The 22,704-nt window shown below is 36.1% G+C and overlaps 1 protein-coding gene across 1 annotated transcript in view; it reads left to right on the plus strand.

Annotated features, from left to right (window-relative positions):
- The window catches only part of NELL2 (neural EGFL like 2), a 148,265-nt gene that overhangs the window by 37,082 nt on the left and 88,479 nt on the right, over positions 1-22,704 (plus strand). Inside the window, exons 6-9 of the mRNA XM_082784489.1 lie at positions 3,819-3,891; positions 4,066-4,148; positions 5,227-5,355; positions 6,634-6,736. Of these exons, the coding sequence (XP_082640615.1) occupies positions 3,819-3,891; positions 4,066-4,148; positions 5,227-5,355; positions 6,634-6,736 (388 nt within the window). The remainder of the gene's footprint in view (positions 1-3,818; positions 3,892-4,065; positions 4,149-5,226; positions 5,356-6,633; positions 6,737-22,704) is intronic.

Genomic DNA, 22,704 nt, shown 5'->3' on the forward strand with positions numbered 1-22,704 from the left:
CTGGAGAAGAGGAGGCTTAGGGAGGGACCTCATCAAAGTGTACAAACATCTGATGGTTGGAGGGAGGAGATGAAGATGAAGGATCCAGACACTTCTCAGTAGTGCCCAATGACAGGCCAAGAAGCAATGGACAAAAACTGAAAAATCTGAAATTCCATCTGAACATAAGAAAACACTTGTAACAAGAAGGTAGTCAGAGTGAGTCCACGATGGAGGTATTCAAAAGCTGCTTGCACATGTTCCTGGGCAGCCTGCTGTAGGTGGCCCTGCATGAGCCATGGTGTTGGTTATCTCAAGAAGTTCCTCCTGACCTCAGCCATTGTGTGGTTCTGCAGTTTTAACACAGTTTTTAGTGCCATGGTGTGTTGTAAAACAGTTTAAGACAGGAAAAGGTAAATGGCCAAGAGAAACGGAATTCCAGGAAATTTATATTCATGTTATTGTCTGTTTCATAACTGTGTATTTTTTGTCAGAGAACACTAAGGTCTAGGGAACTCCAATCTCTTCGTGATTTAGGTTTCACCACAATATCCTCTAGGTTCAGAAATAAGTGAGATGACAACCATTAATGAAGAGAATGCCTTTTCCCTCAGAGGAAAAATACTTGATCATGTTTTTTTGCTTACTCTTTCTCCATTTTTCTATATACGTATATATACACATATTAATATATACATATATATCAACCACCTGGTGTATAGGAAGATTGAAGAAGTGAATGCTGTGTTTCCACTGGAGTGTAAATTTTGATTCCTCTGTGTCCATTAGGTAGCATTCATTGGTCGCAGACACTTTCTGTCATTTGGTTTTAGTCCTCTTGGAAACTGCTTTCGCAAATGATGGCATCCCTGTGGAATACTGCAGTCCCATTTCCCTCCCTGTGGGAATCTTTTTACTTGAGTTGCAAAGTGGAATTGATAATGTTGGTCACAGACCTAATCACTTTGTTAAATATGGCCTGCTATATCTTTTCTTTTTTTTTTTTTTTTTTTTTTTCCCCATCATGAAACACTCTGACTTGACTACTGTTGTCACAGCAAGTTCTGTAGTTGTGTGCTAAAATAAGTTTTTGGGTATTGTAATACCGTTTGCTGTACTTAAATGCTAAACTATGTCTTTGTTTAGTGTAAGATATGGAGATCGGGTGGGGCACTCATGTTTGAAAACTGAAGTATGACTATGATTTTATTTTTCTATTCAATATGTGTTTCTTTTTATTCTGAAACAAAAGAGGATACCTGATAAACAAGCAGCAAGATTATATTACTGGTTTTAAAAAAATCAACAACAGTTGAATCCAAGAATAAAATCATAAAATATTAACAAGTTGCCTAAACTGATCTCAGACACACTTCATTTATTCTATGTATTTATTATTTATATATATATATATATATATAATATTCCTTTTGTTTATTTGTACCTTCTCACTTCTTGACTTGATTATATTCTTTTTGCCAACTCATTGTGACAATGAAGAAGCTCATTTGGTGTTGAAAAATAAATACTCCAGTAGTGGACTGTATTTTTTTGTTTGTTCATTTGTTAATTTTCAAGAAGGATAAAATGGACCGAGATATATGGAAAAATTTGTCTCAGTTACAAAGACAAACCAGTCTGGCAGAAATACAGAAACTGATAGCTGTTAAAAGAACATTGATTTAGCCAAAAATATACTGTGTGAAGTAATTTCTCCATCACAATAGAGTACAAATGGTTGAACTACATCTGCAAATGTGACGTTGTACAGAAGACACATCACTCTAGAAGATGAGTACTTTCAGTGATTCTTAGTGTTTTGGAGAGCATATGTTTTTAGATACTGTGTGTGACAACTTCCACTCATCTGATTTTCTGACATCCATTTGTTTAGTTGTTTCTGAAAATCAGGCTGCTTTGAGTGGGTCTTAAATGAGTTGTCCAGAAGGATCAAAGCACCCAAAATCATTAGCCACTCATTGAAATGATTTTCTTTGTCTAATACTGCTCCACTGAAACAATGTGTCTGTAGGCATACTCACACTGGGGTATATTTGTACCCATTTCATTTTAAGGTTTTAAGTCTGAGAGTGCAATTCTGGCCATCTAATTTCTGGTGTTGTGTAAAGTCTCCAACACCTAATATCCAGAAGTACTTTAATTTGAACCAATAGCTTCTTTTGGAGCCTGTGAATAGCCTTTCATGTACAGTCAGGAACTCCTGATTTGGCAGCCCAGGCAGGTGAGGTGTCACAGCTCCTGGTTGTTAGGCTGGGGAGATGGGAAATAACCTGAATTCCTGTCAAGTGGCAGAGTCCAGCTCACAGCACAGCTGATGTGTGGTGAATATATCTCCCCAAATAGTTGCAGGGGCTTTACTGTTGATTAATAGCTGAGTGATTTGAATACTTGCCCATGTGTTCAGTGAAAGATCTGTTTTAAGCTCTTTACAACCTGAAAGGATTGGACCCTGTGATTCTTCCTTTTCATGAAAATGCTGTAACTTGGGTTGACACGAATTTGAGTTTGGTGATGCTGAGGAAGAAAGGGAGGAGAATTGAATATTGTGAGCTTTTCAATGTTCTCTTCAAAGAGGTCTTTGATCCTGATTCCAGAACACTTGCTGAGGGAGGTCCTGACGTGGAGTCCTGTCTCAGGCATACCCACCTATTTTTCAACTATTAACTAATCACTGCAGCTCTTTGCACAGGATGGGGAAGTATCCAGTTGTCATAGATAGTAGCTTTATTGTTAAGGGAGAAGGGTAGCCATGACACTTCTCAGTTACTCTTCAGGGACACCTGCTCTTCTCCATAGGTCACTTAGGTGTCTAAACCACCCTGATTCATTCACTTGAGGTCAAAATTCTCTTGCTTGGACTTTGGGACATCTGTAGTGGATGCCCTGTGTACACACATGAAATGTGGCCTTTTGCATTTAGTTTGCATTGTATTCTTTGTGTCTTGAAACATTCACTTCATAAACATGCTGAAGCATGTTGAAATTATTCTGCTTTTACTTCTAAGAAGGAATTTTGGACATGCAGGGAGGGAATCATAGATGAAAGGGACATCTGGAGTGTATATGATAGGATGGCTATTTGGCCTTTGCTTTTGGAAAGCAGCAAAGTGGCTGCTAATTATGTCTTAATGACTAAGGATGCATGTAAATTCTGCCTGTAAGCATGTGATTTCTTCTGGGTGAAATGGGGCCTTTCCAGATGGCATATTTGAATTTCATGCTAAGCTTCCCGTTCTCCCAAATTCTTGCCAACATGTTACTCTGCAGCTGTGTAACAGATATGTAGGTCCTTAACACTCTGTGTGTTCATGAAAAGATCCACATCAAAATCATAAAAGGTTTGCATGAATGTGTTTTTCCTGACTCAAGTTTTCTTTAATCTGCACTTCTTGTTGACAGTCATAGCTTAGTGAAAAATTTGAGTTTTATTTAAGAGAGCTTCAAAATAACTGAAAGTGCAACTTTTTTTTCAAATTACGTTTAAAGGTCATTTTCAACCTTTTCTGCAATGGCTAACTAAAAATAACAATGAATTCAAAACAACCAAACTCTTGCCACATAATTATATCTTGACAGTTAATATTATGTCTTTAAAAACGATTCACTATGACTGTACATGTACATCTATCTATTTTGCTTTCTCTTTATTCTTCTATCGCTGCATTGGGTCCAGAAAAGAAGCTATGTATTCATAAATATTGTTTTTATCAGGCACTTTTTCTGTGTGGGCTTTAATGTTTTACATGGTAAATGGAAAACATAATTTTGACAGGTAAAAATAATACATCCTTTCGTTTTTTCTCTCCACTTACACATAGGGCATAATGCAAGATGTGCAATTACTTGTCATGCCTCAAGGATTTATTTCTCAATGCCCAGATCTTAATCGCAGTAAGTCTCTTAATTCTTATACCATAAAATGAAAGGTATGCTTTGTACCTATTTTCTGTCCTACAAGCTTTCTTAAATCCTTGAGTTTCAGTATATTGGTTGTCAACTTTGATGTGATTGAACCAACTGTAAATAAATGGTCTTGTTACTAGTATACATATCTTGTTATTCTAGCATGCCCAACTTGTAATGATTTCCATGGACTTGTGCAGAAAATTATGGAACTGCAAGACATTTTAGCCAAAACATCAGCAAAGGTAATATTTACTAAAAGGCATGGCATGGGAGAACTGAGGACCTTTAATTGCTGTTTTTTTAGATTGTGTATCTGTGTGGATATGTATGTGGGTGTGTGCAGAACACCCATGCATGTTGTGTTTATATATGTTTGCATTTATATATCTGTGCCTACTATCTATGCATACAAATTCACAGTTCAGAGAGCTTTCTTGTTTTTTAATGTTTTTATAGAATAATATATTGTAATAGTAAACAGAATCCAAATGCCTGAACAGGGAAAGAACTCATACATATTCAGGCTCTATCTATCAGGCTAACAAGTCCATAAAACTGGTCTGAAATAGGTTACCATGCTTATATGGCTTATTGCAGCAAGATTTATTGGTCCAAGACTTTTCTAAACCTGAGCTGACGGAGTGCTCAGACAAAATCTTTGCAAAATAGGGAATGGAGAACCCTAAGCAGTATTTTCTTCTTGTTATTATTATTATTATTATTATTATTATTATTATTATTATTTTTTTTTTTTTACAGAAGATAACACTAAAAACATTCACATCTTCCAGTAAACATAGACTAGTCTTCTGTTTTTAAATGACAGGTCTTTAGATGTCTGCAGGAATGCTGTTACCTGGCTAATTTGATACACAAATGATAAAAATGAGTTAGTTGAAGTGGAAGAACAATTGCCAATGTTGGTTTTGAGCTTTACATCCAATGTGGCCTCTTCACTCAGATTCAGATCTTTTGTGCATAGCCTGGTATCCGCAGATGTATGTAGAGCAAGATTCTTGGTTACTTCACACATACAAAGATCAGGGGTCATACTCATCTATTTGCTTTCTGTCATGACCTATTCACTTTCTGTCATGATGTCCCTGATGTTACAATCAAAAGATTAAATGCATTGTTTCTTGCTTCTTTATTTCCATTTCTGAATGACTGGTGGTTTAATCATTTTGTATTTAACAAAAGTCATTATCTTCGCATGAATTTAAATGCATGCTTGACAGTAAGTGGGACAGTTTCAATCATGTTTATGCTAACATAGTGATCACTTACAAATTTCAAACTTTTTGTGAACTTCAAATACAGTTGTCCCAAGCTGAGCAGAGGATGAACAAGTTGGATCAGTGCTACTGTGAAAGGACCTGCACAATAAAAGGCATGACATACAGAGAGTTTGAATCCTGGACAGACGGTTGTAAGAACTGCACTTGCATGGTATGACTACATTTTGAACGGAGACCCAGGAACCTTGATGTTTCCTCTGATTGTGGGTTTATTGGGGCAAAATAGTAAGGGGTGTTTATAAATGTGTGCTAAGTAGTAGCAACAAAATGTGAGAAAAATATATCGTTCTAAATTTAGGGGATAGTATTAATAAATGTATTTTCCTATTGTTGCAGCAGTGGCGGCATGTGTAGCTCTCCTGGATTTCATGCCAGTATAGGCAGATCCTATGCAATACACTTAGCTATCACATTATTCCCCTGCACTGAGTTGCAAACAGTTTCTCTGGATAATTAATTACCTGTTTTTATCACTATAAACACAGCCTTTTTCTTAGCAAATGATTTAATAGATCCCTGGTGTCTGATTCCCTTTAGTTGCCTTTGGTTACATCTCCAAAAGCAATAAAGATTAAAATGTCAGGGTCATATGCATGCTCTATTATATCACAAACAAGAAAAGAATTTAAATGGATAGAAGATTCCCAAAGGTATCAGAACTCCAAAACTGAATGCAAGTATCCTTTCAAGCACCAAATCATAGCATCTTTATTATTGTCCAGTCATTTAAAACTCATTAATTCCATTTGGACTCATTAAATGCCTAATCCAAAGGCCATTAGTAATTGATGGAAAGGCTGTTGTCTGTACTGCACCTTAGATTGATTTGCTGCTGTCTATAATTTCCTAAATGGTTCTACTTAAGCTTAATATGACTTTGATCTTTATATTTTTGCAGTGATATTAATTTTGTTTTTAAGATTTTGTGGTTGAAGAAAAGGTTTAGTCCATACTATCAGACCTGGCTGATAGCTGTCTAAAATGCTTTGAATTTAGTGTTACATGCATTACATATTTTTGTCTCAGTTTTTTCTTGCTGCTACAGTATTATTACCTTTTAGAAATGTATTGTCTCTCATATAAAAATCAGAAGGTAGAGTATTCTGTGAGGTTCTTATTTCACACTATTATGTCAATTTGCTGCTGATTGGCAGAATGTTTTACCTCCAAATAGATTTGCCTCTAAAAAAAGTCTTTGATCATTGACATCTGAAAGAATACATCATATATGTCTAAAAGGTTGTATGCACGTTAATCTGAAGGTATAGTTTCTGTTCCTGTAGTTATTAAAAGAACCATGCTAAAATGGCTTTTTGGGTACTGTCAGAGAGTTCATTGCATTTAAAAATAAATTTTAAGTTCTTGTGTATGAGAACATCTCTGTTCTTGCTAAATATAACTACCAGTTAAGCACCTTTTATTCTTCTAGAATGGTACTGTGCAGTGCGAAGCTTTGATATGCCCCCTCTCTGATTGCCCGATTAATTCTGCCCTGACATATGTGGATGGCAAGTGCTGCAAAGAATGTCAATGTAAGTTTTACTCTGGGGCTTCCTTTAATGAATATTATGAAATCTGGAAAGAAAATGAACTTTTCTGTAAACACGTCATTGAAATAACTGGTCAGGGATTGTAGTATTTGGGTAGAGGAATAGGGGATTTTTTTTTTTTTTTTCTTCTGAACACGCAGATATTTCTTATCAGTGTTTTTAAAAAAAAAATTAAAACTTTCCACAGACTTCCTATAGGTTATCTTTTATACCAAACTGCTAGAAATTTGAGAATTGCCTCGCATTTGTTTAGACCAGTGTTTCTAACACAATCTTAAGACTGTACTTTCAACCATATGTTGTAGTACCAGAAAAAAACAGTCACCTAGCAAGGTTCTTTTACAAAAGGTCAGACAATTATACAGGAAACGGGATACAGGTAATTTAATATTGTCATTTAATACAGGTGATTAGCTTTTGGTTTTATAGCATTTTGGCTTTGTTGCAAATAGGGTTAAAGAAGGGGAATTTTAGGTTAATCTAGATGGATTGTATATAATATTTCATATTGATTATGGATGTGCAAATATGTTATGGCTGTGGTGGAATCCATTCTTGAAACTGAGCAGAAGATGCATACATTTCTTTATTATATAAATTTTGAGATTTTTCCATATAGTTTCATCACTCTTCTGCTGTATAAAACTTCTTAGAGAGTATAGAGATAGATGTAACTGCTTGAAATGCCATGTTTTATGATAAAATTCACCAAGATGTTTTGTAATCCACTGATCTTGCTCCCACAGGAGTTTATTAATATTTAATTGTGTTAGAAGTTACACAAACCATCCCATTTTATGAAACCTTTTTAACTTAAGTAGATTAATTCTAATTGAGGGGAAATGAGAATTCAAATACCTTTTTTTTTTTTTTTTAATTTATTTTTAGTCAACTACACAACATTTCCATGCATATTAGTTGTCTCAGGGAATTGGTAATTCAGGGATGAAAGATGAGTGGATTTCAAACCTCTATTTGAATCTTTGACCATGCTGGCAAAGTTTAAAAACCTGATCTTCTGAAGTATGTTTTTGTAATGCACTGCTTGCAAATTTAGTAGGGAATTATCTATCCAGATGTTAACAGGGAAGCACTCACATCTCAGGAGTTCTTATGAATTTGTTATTTTTATTGGGAGTCTTTGTGAAGGTCAAGAAATGTGAATGGGCATGTGGACATGGAACTTGTCATACAGCATTAATGCTTCCACTTGCAGTTAACGTACAGCTCTGGTACATCACACTGGGAAGTTTACTCTGGTATTGCCTGTTTGATGTTCTTAATGTTATCAAAGCTTTTTAGCTTCCAATACTGTTTATCTGATGCCAGTACCTAACTGATAATGAACATGCAACATATAACTCTTGACAAGCTAAAAAAAAAAAACAAAACAAAAAACAAACAAACAAAAAAAACTTGTTTTGAAAACTTGTCTGTTTTGTCTATTTTAATCTATTTCAAAACTATTTTCACCTAGTTTATTTAAAGTGCCTTAAAGACAAACAAGCCCACAAACAACCAAAAATCAAAACAAATTAATCAACAAACAAACAAACAGAATGAAATTAAAAACCCACAATATTTTAAGTAAACAGTTCCTGGGAACCAAAATACTGAGGGTGTAAACTGGAGTCCTATTGACAAGATAGCTATATTCCATTGAAAGTGTAAAGAGTGGAAGTTAGATGTAGTGGTGGCTGTAGGACCCTCATTTATTCTCCAGGCTGGTTTGGTGGAAATGTCAAGTAATCACTGAGTTAGAGGTCTTCCAGCCATATCCTGCCCTCTCGGTGTCTTCAGCTCTGGGTCTGAGCTGATCATGGTCAGTGTGCTCAGTGACTACAACTCTTGCTCAAGGGATCAAAGTTGAGTTCCTTCATTTAGATAACTTCTGAAAATAATGTTTTTGTTCTCTTGTTCTCAGTTCTTAGAACTGTATCATGGGATGTAGCATCTGTTTAGGTGATGGCATCTAACCAAACACAGATGGCTTATAATTGGGAGAGCAGCTAATTAGGGTTTGTTGCTCAAGGAGCCACTGTCCTTACTATTGGACAATCAATCATAAATGCTGAGAAAAATTGAGGCCCATACCCATTTCTTACACCGAGTTTTAGTATTTATTTATTTTTTTATTTATCTATTTTTGTGAGATGCAACATATATGGCTATTTCTTCCTGCTATTTGTGGTACCTCACACCAGATGATGGAGTGTTTCTGTCAGCCTCTTGGGAGTGTAAAACTGTCCAGGCAGTGGTAGCTGTGGCAGCCTTGGTGCTATGTCTCAGGGCTGAGTTTTCTCCATCCTTCTTTCTTTCTTCTGCTTGTGTGATTACAAAGCCAGAAAAAATGAAAAGAGCAGGGTTTGATGTAATGACAGCTGGCATAAAGAGTAAAAATATACAGTGCTTAAGACATTCAGAGTGACGAGCAGGCAGGCTTCACAGCTTTTTTGTTTTGTTTTGAGGAATTCAGAATGGATTAATTCAACATGTCTTTAGACACATAGAACTTGGGATTGCAGTCTGAAGTGGCTTTACATATGTTACTACATGAAATAGGGCACAGTCCTGTGGCCCTGGGGTTAGGTGCCATTTGTGGCTCACAAAATACATGACCAAGCTCTCTTGCCCCTCCCCTAAAACAGTGTCTGCCTCCAGATGGCTGACTGGGAATGATTCCTCAACAATCCTGTCCCCCAAACCATGTCTGGCATTGTATCAAAGATTGCTGGCTGGTACAGGCCAAGGGGCTGCCATGAGTTGTGCTAACACTTAAACTGTGTGGAGGATTATGCACTAGTGTTTGAGCCTGTTGGCACTTACTATTTCATTTACCTCTCATGTTTCATTTACTAGTATGGACATCATCATCAGTTAGGCTTTCTCAATAACCAGTGAAAGGGACTGGCATATCCAGAGGGTGCTTGGTGCTTAGAGGTGGCAGGAATAGATAAGATGAATTGCCCTGTGGAGGTGCATGTTTCTTCCCACAGGAGGCCTTATACATAGGGAGGCCAGGCAATGGATTAGATACCAAACTTGCAGGTAGCTAGAACTGTGAGATTAATCCTTCCATCAGTTACTGCAATGAGTATCAGCTGTGTCACATAGGAATGGAAAGTGCTGAATTTTTAAGCCTGGAGCTGACATTAAGCAGTTATGCTAAGAGACTGGTGAGGGCAAGTGACGCTTCCAAGCACTAGGAAATGAATTTCAGCCCAGCTCAGCATTTAAGAACTGGGCAGTGCAGCGATGTTGTGCCTTGTTTGATGATATTTTCAACACTTCAAGTATTTCAGCACAACTGACCACATTTTTTTTTCTTAAATATTTAGTTCAGGGAAGAACAGGTATTATGGAATGTGGTGGAAAAATAATTATAGCTTTGACTTTGATTTTTCTTGTATGCTAAAACATAATAAAACCAGACATGCACCTTCTGACCAAACTGCATATCTTTGCTTGAGAACACTCAGATAACTTGTTCTGGGTTGTTAGACATTGTAACAGGCTGCCCAGGGAAGTGGTGGAGTCACCATCCCTGGAAGTCTTTAAAAGACGTTTAGATGTAGAGCTTAGGGATATGGTTTAGTGGGGACTGTTAGTGTTAGGTCAGAGGTTGGGCTCGATGATCTTGAGGTCTCTTCCAACCTAGAAATTCTGTGATTCTGTGATTCTGTGAAGGTCAATGCTGATATCAATAGGAATGACAGCGCATATGAGTTATCACTGTATTTTCTGTTGTCCCTAATGGGCTAAAAGCAGCTACAATCTTCGCAGGCACATGAATTGGCCAATGTGCTGGGTGTATGTTTCAGCTACAGACAAGCTATTCAACACAGAATTTGGTCAACCTACTGAAGTATGCCTCTTAGATCAGTGGGAGCTTCCTATGGAGAAGTGTTTGGAGCTGGAAAGCAGAGGCTACTTTCTTTTCTATTCCAAGTGCAATTTTAAGCCTATCTGAGAAGGTATGCGCAAGAGATCTTTATATCTTTTTTTTTTTCTTCTTTTTTTTCTTTTTTTTTTTTTTTTTACTCTGCAGAAAAAAATGCATTGCGTGGTGATAGGCACTGATACAAAACAGGGAGAAATTAAGCTCCCCTACTGACTCTGTGAAGTATTGCTTTAGCCCATGGACTTGGATTAAAATGTACAAGGACAAGTTCATTTATTTTAAGTGAATCGTGAAAGGACTAACAATGTCTTAGTAGCTGAGACAATTGGTACTTGGTCAGCAAATCTTTTTATGGTAACTTTCCTATTAGTTAGTGTATTAACACTAAGGCATCACTTCCAATAACTGTTATATATGTATTTTTTTTTTTAATGAAGCGAGTGTATTTTTAACAAACTAGCTGACTTTCTTCTTCTTAAGCCCAGAAGTGATTTTTGTACCACTGTCTGGCACAGTAATAATTTCTATCACCAAAGACTGATCTCCAGGAAGAAAATAGGTCTATTCTTATCACTGTCCTTCTCATGACATTGCAGACACAGATCTAATCCCAAACTATTTAAATCTATTGCAACAGGTTTTAGTGGGGGCTAAAGTCTAAGCCATTATATTAAATCTACAGGCTGTGATTTTCCATGTGCTTGTTTTTTTCTGAAGCAGGACATTTGATGTGTTTTGGTGCATTGTAGCAAATTCTGCACTCTAGCACAAGTGTTTTAAACAGATGTAAGAAGCATAGAACTGTGTCGGATCAGCTGCCACTTCTGTTGCTAGCTAGCATGGAAAGAGCATATATCAGGAGGTTATTGTGACTCAGAAAGGGGTTTTGAATAAAATGATTAAAATACAAATATGCAAATGTTTTCTTGTATAAAATGAATGGGTTTCTGATACATTGATCTATTTTGCTAGCTTACAGAAACTTATAATTTTATAGTCACAATTAAGGGGATTTCCCCTTTTTCTCTTCATGATGCTTTGATTTTTTCTGCAAAGCTATACACTGTTTTTGCAAGCTCCAGCATGCCTGGCTTACTAACACAGAGAAGGAACTGTAGAATTCCATCTGGTTCTCATATGCAGAGCAATTGACCGTCAGCAATAGTGCAAAATTTGTACCTAGAAAATTAAGGAATGTTGATTAAGCTTCTTCGCAAATTCATTAATATTTGTTCAGGAGGATTGAAGTATTATGTACTTAATACTGAGCTGTTTTGCTTACTAAGTTTGATCTTTTCACAAAATTGGCACTTTTTTCAGGGCTGAAGGAGTGGCACCACCTTGCTTTAGCTGCCAGTGGCAGCTCAGCACACCAGCCTCAGACTCTGCCTCCCACATGCCAGAGGAACTCTTTTTGCATTTAATGTGGCATGATGTGGTTGAATGACATGATTGGTGTGCACTCGTGCTGAATTACATCTATGCCTATTGAACACGTCATCTAATCCTTGCAGGAAATCAGAGGAAAGGGTAGTCTGGAAATCAAAGCCCAGCTCCAGTAGGCCATCTGGGGCAAGGCAAGTGTGTCAGTACTGCAGAGGAGCAGGAGACCTCAGGGGGACAGAACAGGCACTTATAAAGGAGAAAAGAAGAAGGAGATTTCTTAGTTCATGCAAAACTGCCTATGTAGGCTCAAATCTTTTTCTTCAACAGTGAAGCAATGATTATTAGAGCTTAGGGATATGGTTTAGTGGGGACTGTTAGTGTTAGGTCACAGGTTGGACTCGATGATCTTGAGGTCTCTACCAACCTAGAAATTCTGTGATTCTGTGATTCATTTACCATTTTTTTAAATACGTGTTTTAGAACACAAAGGTGAAGAAATCCTTTGCAAAGGACTAGTTGCTCTTTGATGATAAATATTTGTGTGGCTTTTTAAAAATACAAATGCAAATAGAGCAGAATTTCTGTTATTCTGAGATTACTTTTTTTTTTTAATATGTGAAAAATGAAATAAATTAGACTACTTTCAGAACGCTACTAAAAGATGTCTGGAAGATATCTGTCACTGGATTATTTCCTAGAACCATGGCATTTATTATGACCTCTTGTAGTCAGCAGTCAGAATGTCTGAGTGTTATTTAACACTAGTGGAACAGTGTCTCTTCAGCCTCTGTTTTCTGGATTTCCTATGCTGAAATTATTTCCATCAACTTTTTTTTTTTTTTTTTTTTTTTTTTTCCCTCAGGTCTTTAAATACATATGAAGATAGTATCACATTATAATGACAGACAAAAAGCATCATATACAAGCTTGTACTACAGAGATGAACCACAGTGTACTTTACTGCTTGTTTACCATTCTATTACTTTAGCAAATCCATGTCTGAAAAAGAAAGGTGGTATTTTTATTTATTTAGAAATAGCACAAACTATTTTTGAGGGGAAAAACATATCCTTGCATTCATGTAGGTCAATAAAATCAGTGGAGCTATTTTAGATTTGCAAAGGTATAGTGGAAGAGCATAATTGGTGAATGTGAATAATTAGATCTGTGAATCCAGCATACTATCAGAACTATAAAGCTCAGAACCTCACAGAGTGGTAGAGGTTGGAAGGCATCTTCTGAGAACACCCGGTCCATCTGCCCTGCTCAAGCCAGGTTGTCTAGAACAGGATGTCCAGGGCTGTGTTCAGTTAGGTTTTGAGTACCTCCACAGATAGACTCCACAGCCTCTCCAGACAGCCTGTGTCAGTGCTCAGTGACCTTCACAGTAATATATATATATGTATACACACACATATATGTATATATATATTAAAAAAAAAAAAAAAAAAAAGAAAAGTGTTTTCTTCTGTTCAGGTCAGATTTAATGTATTTTACTTTGTTCACATTGACTCCTGTCCTGTCAGTGGGCACTGCTGAGTCTGGCTCCCTCTTCTTCATTCCTTCCCATCAAGCATTTATACACACTGAGAAGATCTCTCCAGAGCCTTCTCTTCTCCAGGAAATTTAAGATCTCAGGAAGCTTAACACTGAGACATTCCAAAAATGTTTTGGATGCTTTTCTTGTGCTGAACTCAAAGCCAGCTAAAGGCACCGGCAAGGGCAGTCTCTAAAGGTGTGACAGGACCCATGACTCTAGCTGCTCAGACTCTGATATATCTTTCATGGTTAAGCTACAGCAATTTTCAAACTACTCATATACCATAGCAATATATTTGGCTTACATCAGTTAAATTTCCAATGCCATAATTGTTATGAGCTTTTTGGGCAGAACTTGTAAGCTGGGCAATATGCCTATATCAAAAGGGAAACCCTTCAAGTGTGTCCGTTGTACTGTGTAAATTAAAATACAGATTGCAGGAGTTGGACTCCTCAGAGTATTTTATGTCTACCTTTCCTTTCCTCCTTCCCTATGCCCTTTGAGTTGCATTGTTCTGTGCTAGCTGAGGAGAATTAGGGGATTCAGTGCATTGTGCCTCAGTCAGACTTTTAGTGCACCACAGTGCAGCTCCCTCCTAGGCTGGTTGCTTTTTAACTATTATGGACCCCATGCATTATGGAACTCAACTGGAAGACTATAGCTCTGGAGGCAAGGTATCAATGTATGAGGAGAATTCCAGTTAATGTGAACGTAACTCTGTTTTGGTCCTACTGTGTGCCTGAGGAAGGAATTATGAAGTGTTTAAAAAAAATTTATACATTAAAATACATTACGTATGTAGATTGTATAACAATCTACACTAAAGGAGAAATTGGGAACATAATATTGGTAATTTTATCAGTAGAGAATTAGTAATATTTTTTTTACATTGGAAATTTTGCTGTAGGCCATCTTCTGCTTTCTCCTATTCTGCTTACAACCTATTCTATTCTTGGCTGTCGGGGAAAGGAACCTATTCTTTTCCATTTCTTTTTTATTACATTCTTACCAGGGAATTCACAAAATATAAAAACTGTTCAGTGTATTGCTACTTTATTATTTGCACTGGAAATAAAATACATTAACATATGTTAGATATGAATGTTTTGGTTTTCAGACAGCTGGAAGAGGACAGATGTTCCAGTCTTATAATATGTCACTACCCAACTTCAATAATGCTGATTTCAACAGAATTTGATTAGTTGGGTGTTGTAAAATAAATACACACAAAATCTGGTTCTATTTATAATTACAAAAATCACCTAGGTTATGTGGGTGTTCATGTGGCTATACATTAATTTCAGTATGTTTTTTCTTAACAGTAGTTAGCTAACGTCACTGCATCATCAGATGTGTGTATTTATATATGTCTCATAATCAGGAGCCCATTGCCAAATCAGAAGCTTGTAGCTGATGTCCTGGGTTCTGCCTGGAACTTTTGCTCTGCAAATGTCTGTAGTACTAGTAACACTGATCTTTAATGGACATGTTTTCTGAATTTGGTAGAATTTGGCTTTAGTCAAACACCTCCAGACTGCAAATTTAGGAAGAAGTCACAGAAAAGTAGCAAGTGGGAGTCAGAGAGCACATAATGGAGTCAGCTAGAGCAGACTCCTCCTCCACCCCAAATAAACAAATTAAAAAATGAATTAGGGCTTGTTGAGATGTGCATTTTTGCAAGACCAGTTTGCACTGGACATGGTGGTATTAATAACAGGTTTGCCATATTGTCAAGGGGCATCTAGGTGAAAATTTGGCCTAGAGAAGACACTGCAAGGAGCCATGGGAGTGTAAAAGAAGGAGCATGTACAGTTTTCTGACTGTGCTTCGGTCACATGAAATTAAGAAAATGGGAAGGTTGTGAAGGCTGAAAATCAATAAATAAAATTTGGAAAATAAAAACCACCACAAAACCCTCAAAAATGTGATCTTGATTCCCTGGCAGTTTAAGGAAGAGATAGTAAAATATGAATGACATTGATTCAGTGAGCTTAATATAAAATGATGTATACTGTTACCCTTTATTTGTCTCTTTATAAAGATAACGATTTAAACCAGTGGCTTTCAGTCTTTCTCTGACTGTAGAAATCTGAATGTCTTTCAGTGGAAACGTGTAGTGAATTTATCCTTCTATTGTTTGGTTTACCTTTCTTAGCCATCACTTGCAGATATCTGAATTGTGGTGTAGAGACCTCCAAGCTGTTATTGATCACTGTTTCTACATTTGTCAGCTCATAAAATATTTTCTGTTTCAAATAATGGCAACTTTTGCTCATGTGAGACACAACTTCAAAATTGAAATCTATGGTGTAACTGTCCTTTCTCGTGCTCTCCTCATCTGTTCCCTTCAAAAGTCTTTGCAATCCTCTTTTTTAGAAGTATTTCTGCAATTTGCTTAATTTGCTTTCCTCACTTGGCCCAGGGCTATATCTACAGCACTTGGCATGTTTTCTTGTCAATATAGAGAGTGTTTTTAGTATTTTTTTTTTTTGTAGTATATTTCAATTAAAATAAAAGCTCTTCCCATTTGTTTAGGAAGGTAGTTGACCAGACTAAGTCTTATGAATAGTATTTTTTCCTAATAATTGTTGAAATTATTATTTTTGTTTGTTTCTTTGTTTGTTTTTTAACAAAAGTTCTGATACTTCCCTTGTTGCTCTTGCAAAAAAGTTTCTTTAGACTCACTTTTCAAACACAGTATTGATTGGTTTCCAGATTTCAATTTATTGTTATTCGTGACATTTAGTTAAAATCCCTTAAAATTATGACATCATGACATCATGAATGTAATTTGAAGATGCTATTAGGTATGCAGTTTCGTATTGTCCTAAGGTATCATGGTAGAGAACAGCATTTTTATCTTGCTTGTTTCTGATATCCAGTACTTATATACAGTTGTGTTAGAATGGTAAAGTGACATTATTATTTGATGTAGTAAATTGGTGCAGAAAACACTTGGTTTCAATTATCAGATTCATATTTTGCTATCCTGAAAGCAAGGAAGATAGTGTTTTGAACTCATGTGGAAAACGGGCACATACCTTTTATTTCTAGTAGGTGAATTTTTGAAATACTTTGGCGGTAGGAAAGATAAAATGGCATAATTCTCCATTTATCAGTATTTTAACAAAGAGCTACAAATTCAGGTATTTCCTTACACTGTCTCATTTGTTTTTATATATATTCACTAAAATGCAGTGTCCTCTCTAGGCCAATTTTGAAGTCTTGAGAAGAGGGTGTTTGTTTTGTAGATGTTTTCATCATACTATATCTAGAAGCTTAATAGGTTCTCAAGACACCAAAATGAGAAATCACATGAGTAGAGCATAGAAAAGGTAACAGTCATGTAAATGGATGTTGCAAAGTTCTCAAAGATGCTGTTTAACAGTAGTAGAATATCACTTCAAAGTGCTTAAACCTTGTATATGATCTTTTGCTGCTTTGTGTGTATAGAGTTGGTGGTATTGCAGAAGCACATAATACCACATACTCATTTTGCATTGCAGAGTTGCTCTGAAGAAATGTGGAAAGTAATAAGTACATTTTAAAAATAGAAATTTAAAATAGACATAGAAATAAATAAAAGAATCATTTCCTTGTTTTCATGCAACAATTCAACCATCTTTCCAGTTCACCCATTTCAGACAGCTGCATTTTGGTTCCTGTTTCCAATGTGACATCTTGAGCTCCATGAAAACTCAATGTAAGGAACAGGTTGATTTCTTACAGTGTGAACAAACAAATTAAAAATCTTTGCCTTGGCTGCTGTTGTTCTCTGAAAAATAGTCTGTATGTACTTTGCAACACTCTTTCATCATCTAGAAACCTATTTATTAGTATATTTACCAGATGCTGTTTAAAGCAAGTCTCAAACATTTTTCCTTCTTGCTGACAACTGATCTTAGACAGCAAGAGACCTGTCCTTCATTCTTTCCAATAAAATTCCATGTTTTGAAGTCTAACCTCTTTAAAACATATGTGGACAAGTCTTATGATCTGTTAAAAACAGTCCTAAGAAAGTCACTGAAATAAAATATTTTGTGGAACACAAGAAGCTCTCTCCCTTGGAGGATGACAGCTTTTTTTTTTTTTTTTTTTTTTTTTCTTTTTCTCAAAAGCTTGAAGGTCATGTTGCAAAACAAACTGCATTTGGCCTTATGCCTTTGGCAGTTCTTAGCATACTATCTACTTGTAAGTAGATGCAGAAAGCAAGTTTATTTAAGTAGTTGTACTTGATATTGTACTGAGATTGCACTGATTATTTGTATTAAGACCGTTTAAAACCCTTCTGTATGATGAGCCATTAGTTTAGTTACTGTACACACGAAAGACAATCCACTGTTCAGCAGAATTTGAAAACTGAAGTGTACATGTAAAAGCAGAGATAAAACACTAGATATATAAAGACCTATGTGGGAAAAATAGTGGAAAAATAGAAGAAATGGTTCATTCTCCTGTCAGACTTCTCTCTCAGGTGTGTCTGTGCCTGTCTGGTTAGACATTCATGAGCTCTGACATGGAGCTTTTGTGACTATGGGTGATGTCTTGTTTTCGTATTTGGGATTATGTCCTGCAGGAAATGCACATACTGAGTTACTGGTTCAAGATATGAAGGCAAAATTGTTTGTTTGTTTGTTTCCCCTCTCAAGATATTTGGTCCCATTAGTTTAGCTACTAGAATGATTAAAACTTAGAGGGAAGAGAATTAAGATGCTAATTTGACTTTTTGATATAATTCAGTATTACATGTATAATAAGGTTATCTTGTATCTTGAAAATACATTACCAACATTATTATATGCTCTTCACTTTTTCCATGAAATACTGAAGTATTCCCCATATATTGAGCTGATGTGATCACAGGCAGTGGGAGGTGAAGTTAAATTAATTTTCTAAGTCCTGATAAAGTTCCCTTTGACAAAACTGTATTGTTCCTCAGGAAAGGTGGCACTTGTTTTTCCTAGGGTACCACTCCAAATTTTTTATCTGTCAAGTTTGATCATCATAATTCCACTGTTCCTGTTTGATTCAACTAAATCTGAACTAGATCTCTGCAGCTAATAAAATTAAGGTCTTTCCTAATAATCTCTTGGTAACAAATTCAAGAATTATTCAATACAAACTGGTATTTTTCTCTTGGGTTTTCAAGAACGTGAAAAAATTAAAAATACTGAGAAAAAAATCCATAAAGTTCATAAAGTATGTTCTCTTAATGTTATTTGACCCATTCCAGTAATTTCTTAGATTCTTGGTAATGAAAAAGATGAACCTATTCATTTAAAGATGAAACTTTTTATTCTGTGGCATTGAATCTGCAGAACCTTTTGCAGATTTGATGATAATAGACTACAATTGAAAATGAAATATTTTCTTAAACTGTTCATTTTGACTCTTATTTTCCATAGAAAGGTAATGGTAGACAAAGAAAAAGGAAAAAACAGAACAGCATGAGTTGGCTAATGTGTCATTGAGATGGAAGTATAGCAGCTCTCTTAGAAGCTGACATGCTCTGTTGCCCCATATAGACAATAATAGGTGGTTGCACGAGCATCCAAATTCTGAGTCTAATGTCTGGAAAGGTCTGCCTGAGGCAATAGGACTGTTAATATACATATATATATTTTTTCCTTTCCCCTTCCCCCTTTCTGTTGGTGAAATCAGCCACTCTGAGGCTTTCGTTGATGCACTTCTATACTAAAAAGGAATAGTCACATTATCAATTTCTGTGAACACCAGTTTAATGTTTTCCAGTAACTGGGTCAAAGCATCAACAGCTGCACTGTGGAGAAATTAGCTATGACACAGCAGAATCTGTGAGCATCTGCTCAGCTGCTTTTACATTTTTAAATATTTCAAGTCATGAACTGACTTTTGACAGTTGACACTGACTTTTGACCCTGTTGTTTGGGAATGCACAATGGATAATAGTAACTTCTAGCAGCCTTCAGAAGTAGGAGCATGATATTAGGCGTACATAGGTTTATATTTAAAATTATGTTTTGAAGATTTCCAACTCTATTGGTAGCACCTGATTTTTTTAGATTAATTTTTGATTAAATGCTATTTGATAATGAATGTTGAGAGAGAGTAGATAACAAATTTGGAAAGGTGATTTGCATAACTAAATTTAATCAAGATTTCAAAAAATGTGTTTACCTTACTATCTTTTTAAAAAACCTTTTGCCAAACTAATGCTAAGGACTTAGCTTAGGAACATTAAGTAGAGTTCTCTGGGGTATTTGTGATTATGCCAACTAATCCTGTAATTTCAGCTCAAGTGAGGGAGGAAGGATGATGGGTCTTAGAAGAGGACTGGGAGGATGGGCAGGTTCCTTATGCAGGAATGAAAATAGGTAAAGGAGGAGGTGAGAGTGTGAAATTCTGCTCAGTTCTTTCATGGACCTAGTTGCTTCTATACAGGTGCTCTGAAAGAAATGAGATCTAACAGCAGCTATAGATATGGTACTCCATCTGTGCACTAATCCATTCCTGGGAACTTCTAAACACATTAGACTGGCCTGTGCAATTGTGCAAATAAGGCTTACTTGTCTCTTACAGTAATATCCAATTTAACAAAGGGCTGCCATTTGGAGTGGAAGTGAAAGTGCTTGGATTTGGGAGGAAAGTAAACATAGCAAAATAGGCAAAGCTAATGGAACTAGATGAAGTCAGGTCATGGGATGTTGTGCCTTGTCCACAGAGGCATGTGCAGCAAATTCACAGTGCAAAATTGTATGTGTCTGAAGAAGTTGTCTGGGCAAAGGAGAGTCTGGCTAGGAATGGGGGCATCTGTAGTGTTCCTGGTAGTCACTCAGATATGGGTGTATTCTGTGGGTGATTAAATAATGTTGGGGCAAGCTTTTGATCCAAAATAAAAACAAAAAATCTTTGGAAGTAACTGCATTTTTGATGCAGAAGTTTTTTGTAACTTCAATGGCTTGAGTGCATGGAAATGTCACTTTCAAGTTCTTTTCCCAGAATTACAGAATGGTTTAGGTTGGACGGATCCTTTGGAGTTCATCTGGTCCAAACTTCACAAGATTTACAATTTCTTGGTAAACTGAGTAGTTTTGCTGTTTTCGTATGCTTTTTTTTTTTTTTTTTTTTTTTTTTTTTTTTAAAGTGCTTTTAGATGAAACAAATTGTAAAATCTCTGAAAGTGTTGCCTTTCAGAGGAACTTGCCTTTTACTGTTTTACTGTGTATCTAACAATCATCTGTGGCCTTAAGGCCATCACCCCAGCAAATATACTTAAAGAATTACATATCATTGGCACACTCTACTTTTCCATGGTAAATCTGGGGAAAAAATGTGGACAGTATCCCAATGAATAGCATGCTTAATTCCTCCCTCTTCCCCTCTATTTGAATTCTCTGTGAAACCAGATAACAGTTGCCCCATATAAGCACTGTTGCAGGAGTAGCTGCCCTCCTCATGTTCATTGGTGGTCTGAACTTAAAACATAGAAATGGAGAATACAACCTGCTTTTTATAATGTTAAATTAATGCTGATGGTGGCAACTACTTACCTCTCATGGATTTATAACAGTGACTAGAACATGTGGAGGCCCTCAGCAGATCCTTACTGCTTTCAGAAATTCTCAACACAGTCCTGATCAATTCACCACACTTTATCTTACATATGGATCCCTGTGACTTGAGGCTTTCTGATGGTTGTACTTGTGAGAGTAAGCATGTGATGAAGTAGAAGGTGTTTTAGGTAGATGTCTGCTTATTTTTCTGCACTGCACCATTTTTCTACAAGCACAGTTCTTCAGAAAAGCACCCTTTATAGTTAGCCTCTAGCAATACCCACTGGGAGAAGGTGGAACTGAAGCAGAAACTTCCCTGTCATTAGTCATTGTCAGGACCTGATCTACTTGAACCTTTAACTAAGACACAACTATGTAACTGCTTTTAAGAACAGCTGACAAAAGGAGTCCATCAAAAAATGTCTAATCTCACTTTAAAGAGGATTAAGTGGGCATGCAGCGTTTGCATAGGAATTCTTTTGGTCTTGCAGACTGTTGTGCTATTTATAAACCTTTAATGTAATTGTAATACAATAGTCATATAATACAGTTAATGGGAACTTTAATTGCTTTTTGTCTCTTGACACCCTCTAGCACTTTTGTCTTGGCATTTGATTTTATTGCTTGACATTTTGCTGAGAAAGTTGTTTTGAGTACTGGGTGGCCAACACAGTTAATTTGGCAAAGGGATGGACATTATGATTGCATTAGTTAAGTCCAAGTTTTCAAAATCCCATGTTTAGAATCCAAAATATTCCGGTTCTGTTTGACAAACAGAATATGGTTCATTGCTCTAAAGCCAAAGTTGTGCATGTCTGTCAGTATAAATATTTTGGCTGCCATATTTAACCAAGTTTAAGTATCAGTAGCAATAATGCCATCATAGAGAGAAGCTGACATCAAACACAGCATCCAGATTCCCTGTGTATACATACATTCTCTAAAATAGTCTAAAGTAGTAATTTTTTTTTCCCCTGCAGATGTGAACAGAGTTTCTAATTTTATCTTAATTATTATTTGTTAAAATGCTAATAGCATTGTGGATGCTGACTAGAGGAAAGAGGAAAGCAAACCTAGGGTCAGTAAATATGAGGACACTGCAGCTGGTCTCTCTGAATGTGTGATTATAACATACATTTCCAAGTATTTTGATCCTGCAGCCTGAAACTGAAGAGTGTTGCTTATGGTACCTAATGCACTTACAGTATTAGTAGTAAGTAAAGCATCTTCTCTATTGTTTTTCTTTTTGTTCTCAGTACAATAGAGACATCCAGCATTTCTGGCTAACAAGAAACAAGATACAGATAGTAATTGATTCTTTATCATTACAAAATTAATTATTTTATTTTATTTTATTTTATTTTATTTTATTTTATTTTATTTATTTTTAAGGAGGAAGCTGAAGCATATTCATATATATTTTCAACAATGATTGATTAAAAAATTTAGCAATAATTTTCTCCAGCTTGAAATCTGAAATCACTTTGAATTGTTGAGGGGGATGGCATGAAATGAAAGAAGTCCTATTACAGACTGCAGTTACAGAGGAACTTGTGCTATCCAGGAAATAAACAAAACAAAACAAAAAAGT

Source organism: Aythya marila (assembly GCF_965140915.1).
Source record: "Aythya marila genome assembly, chromosome: 1".
In the NCBI taxonomy this organism is placed as follows: domain Eukaryota; kingdom Metazoa; phylum Chordata; class Aves; order Anseriformes; family Anatidae; genus Aythya; species Aythya marila.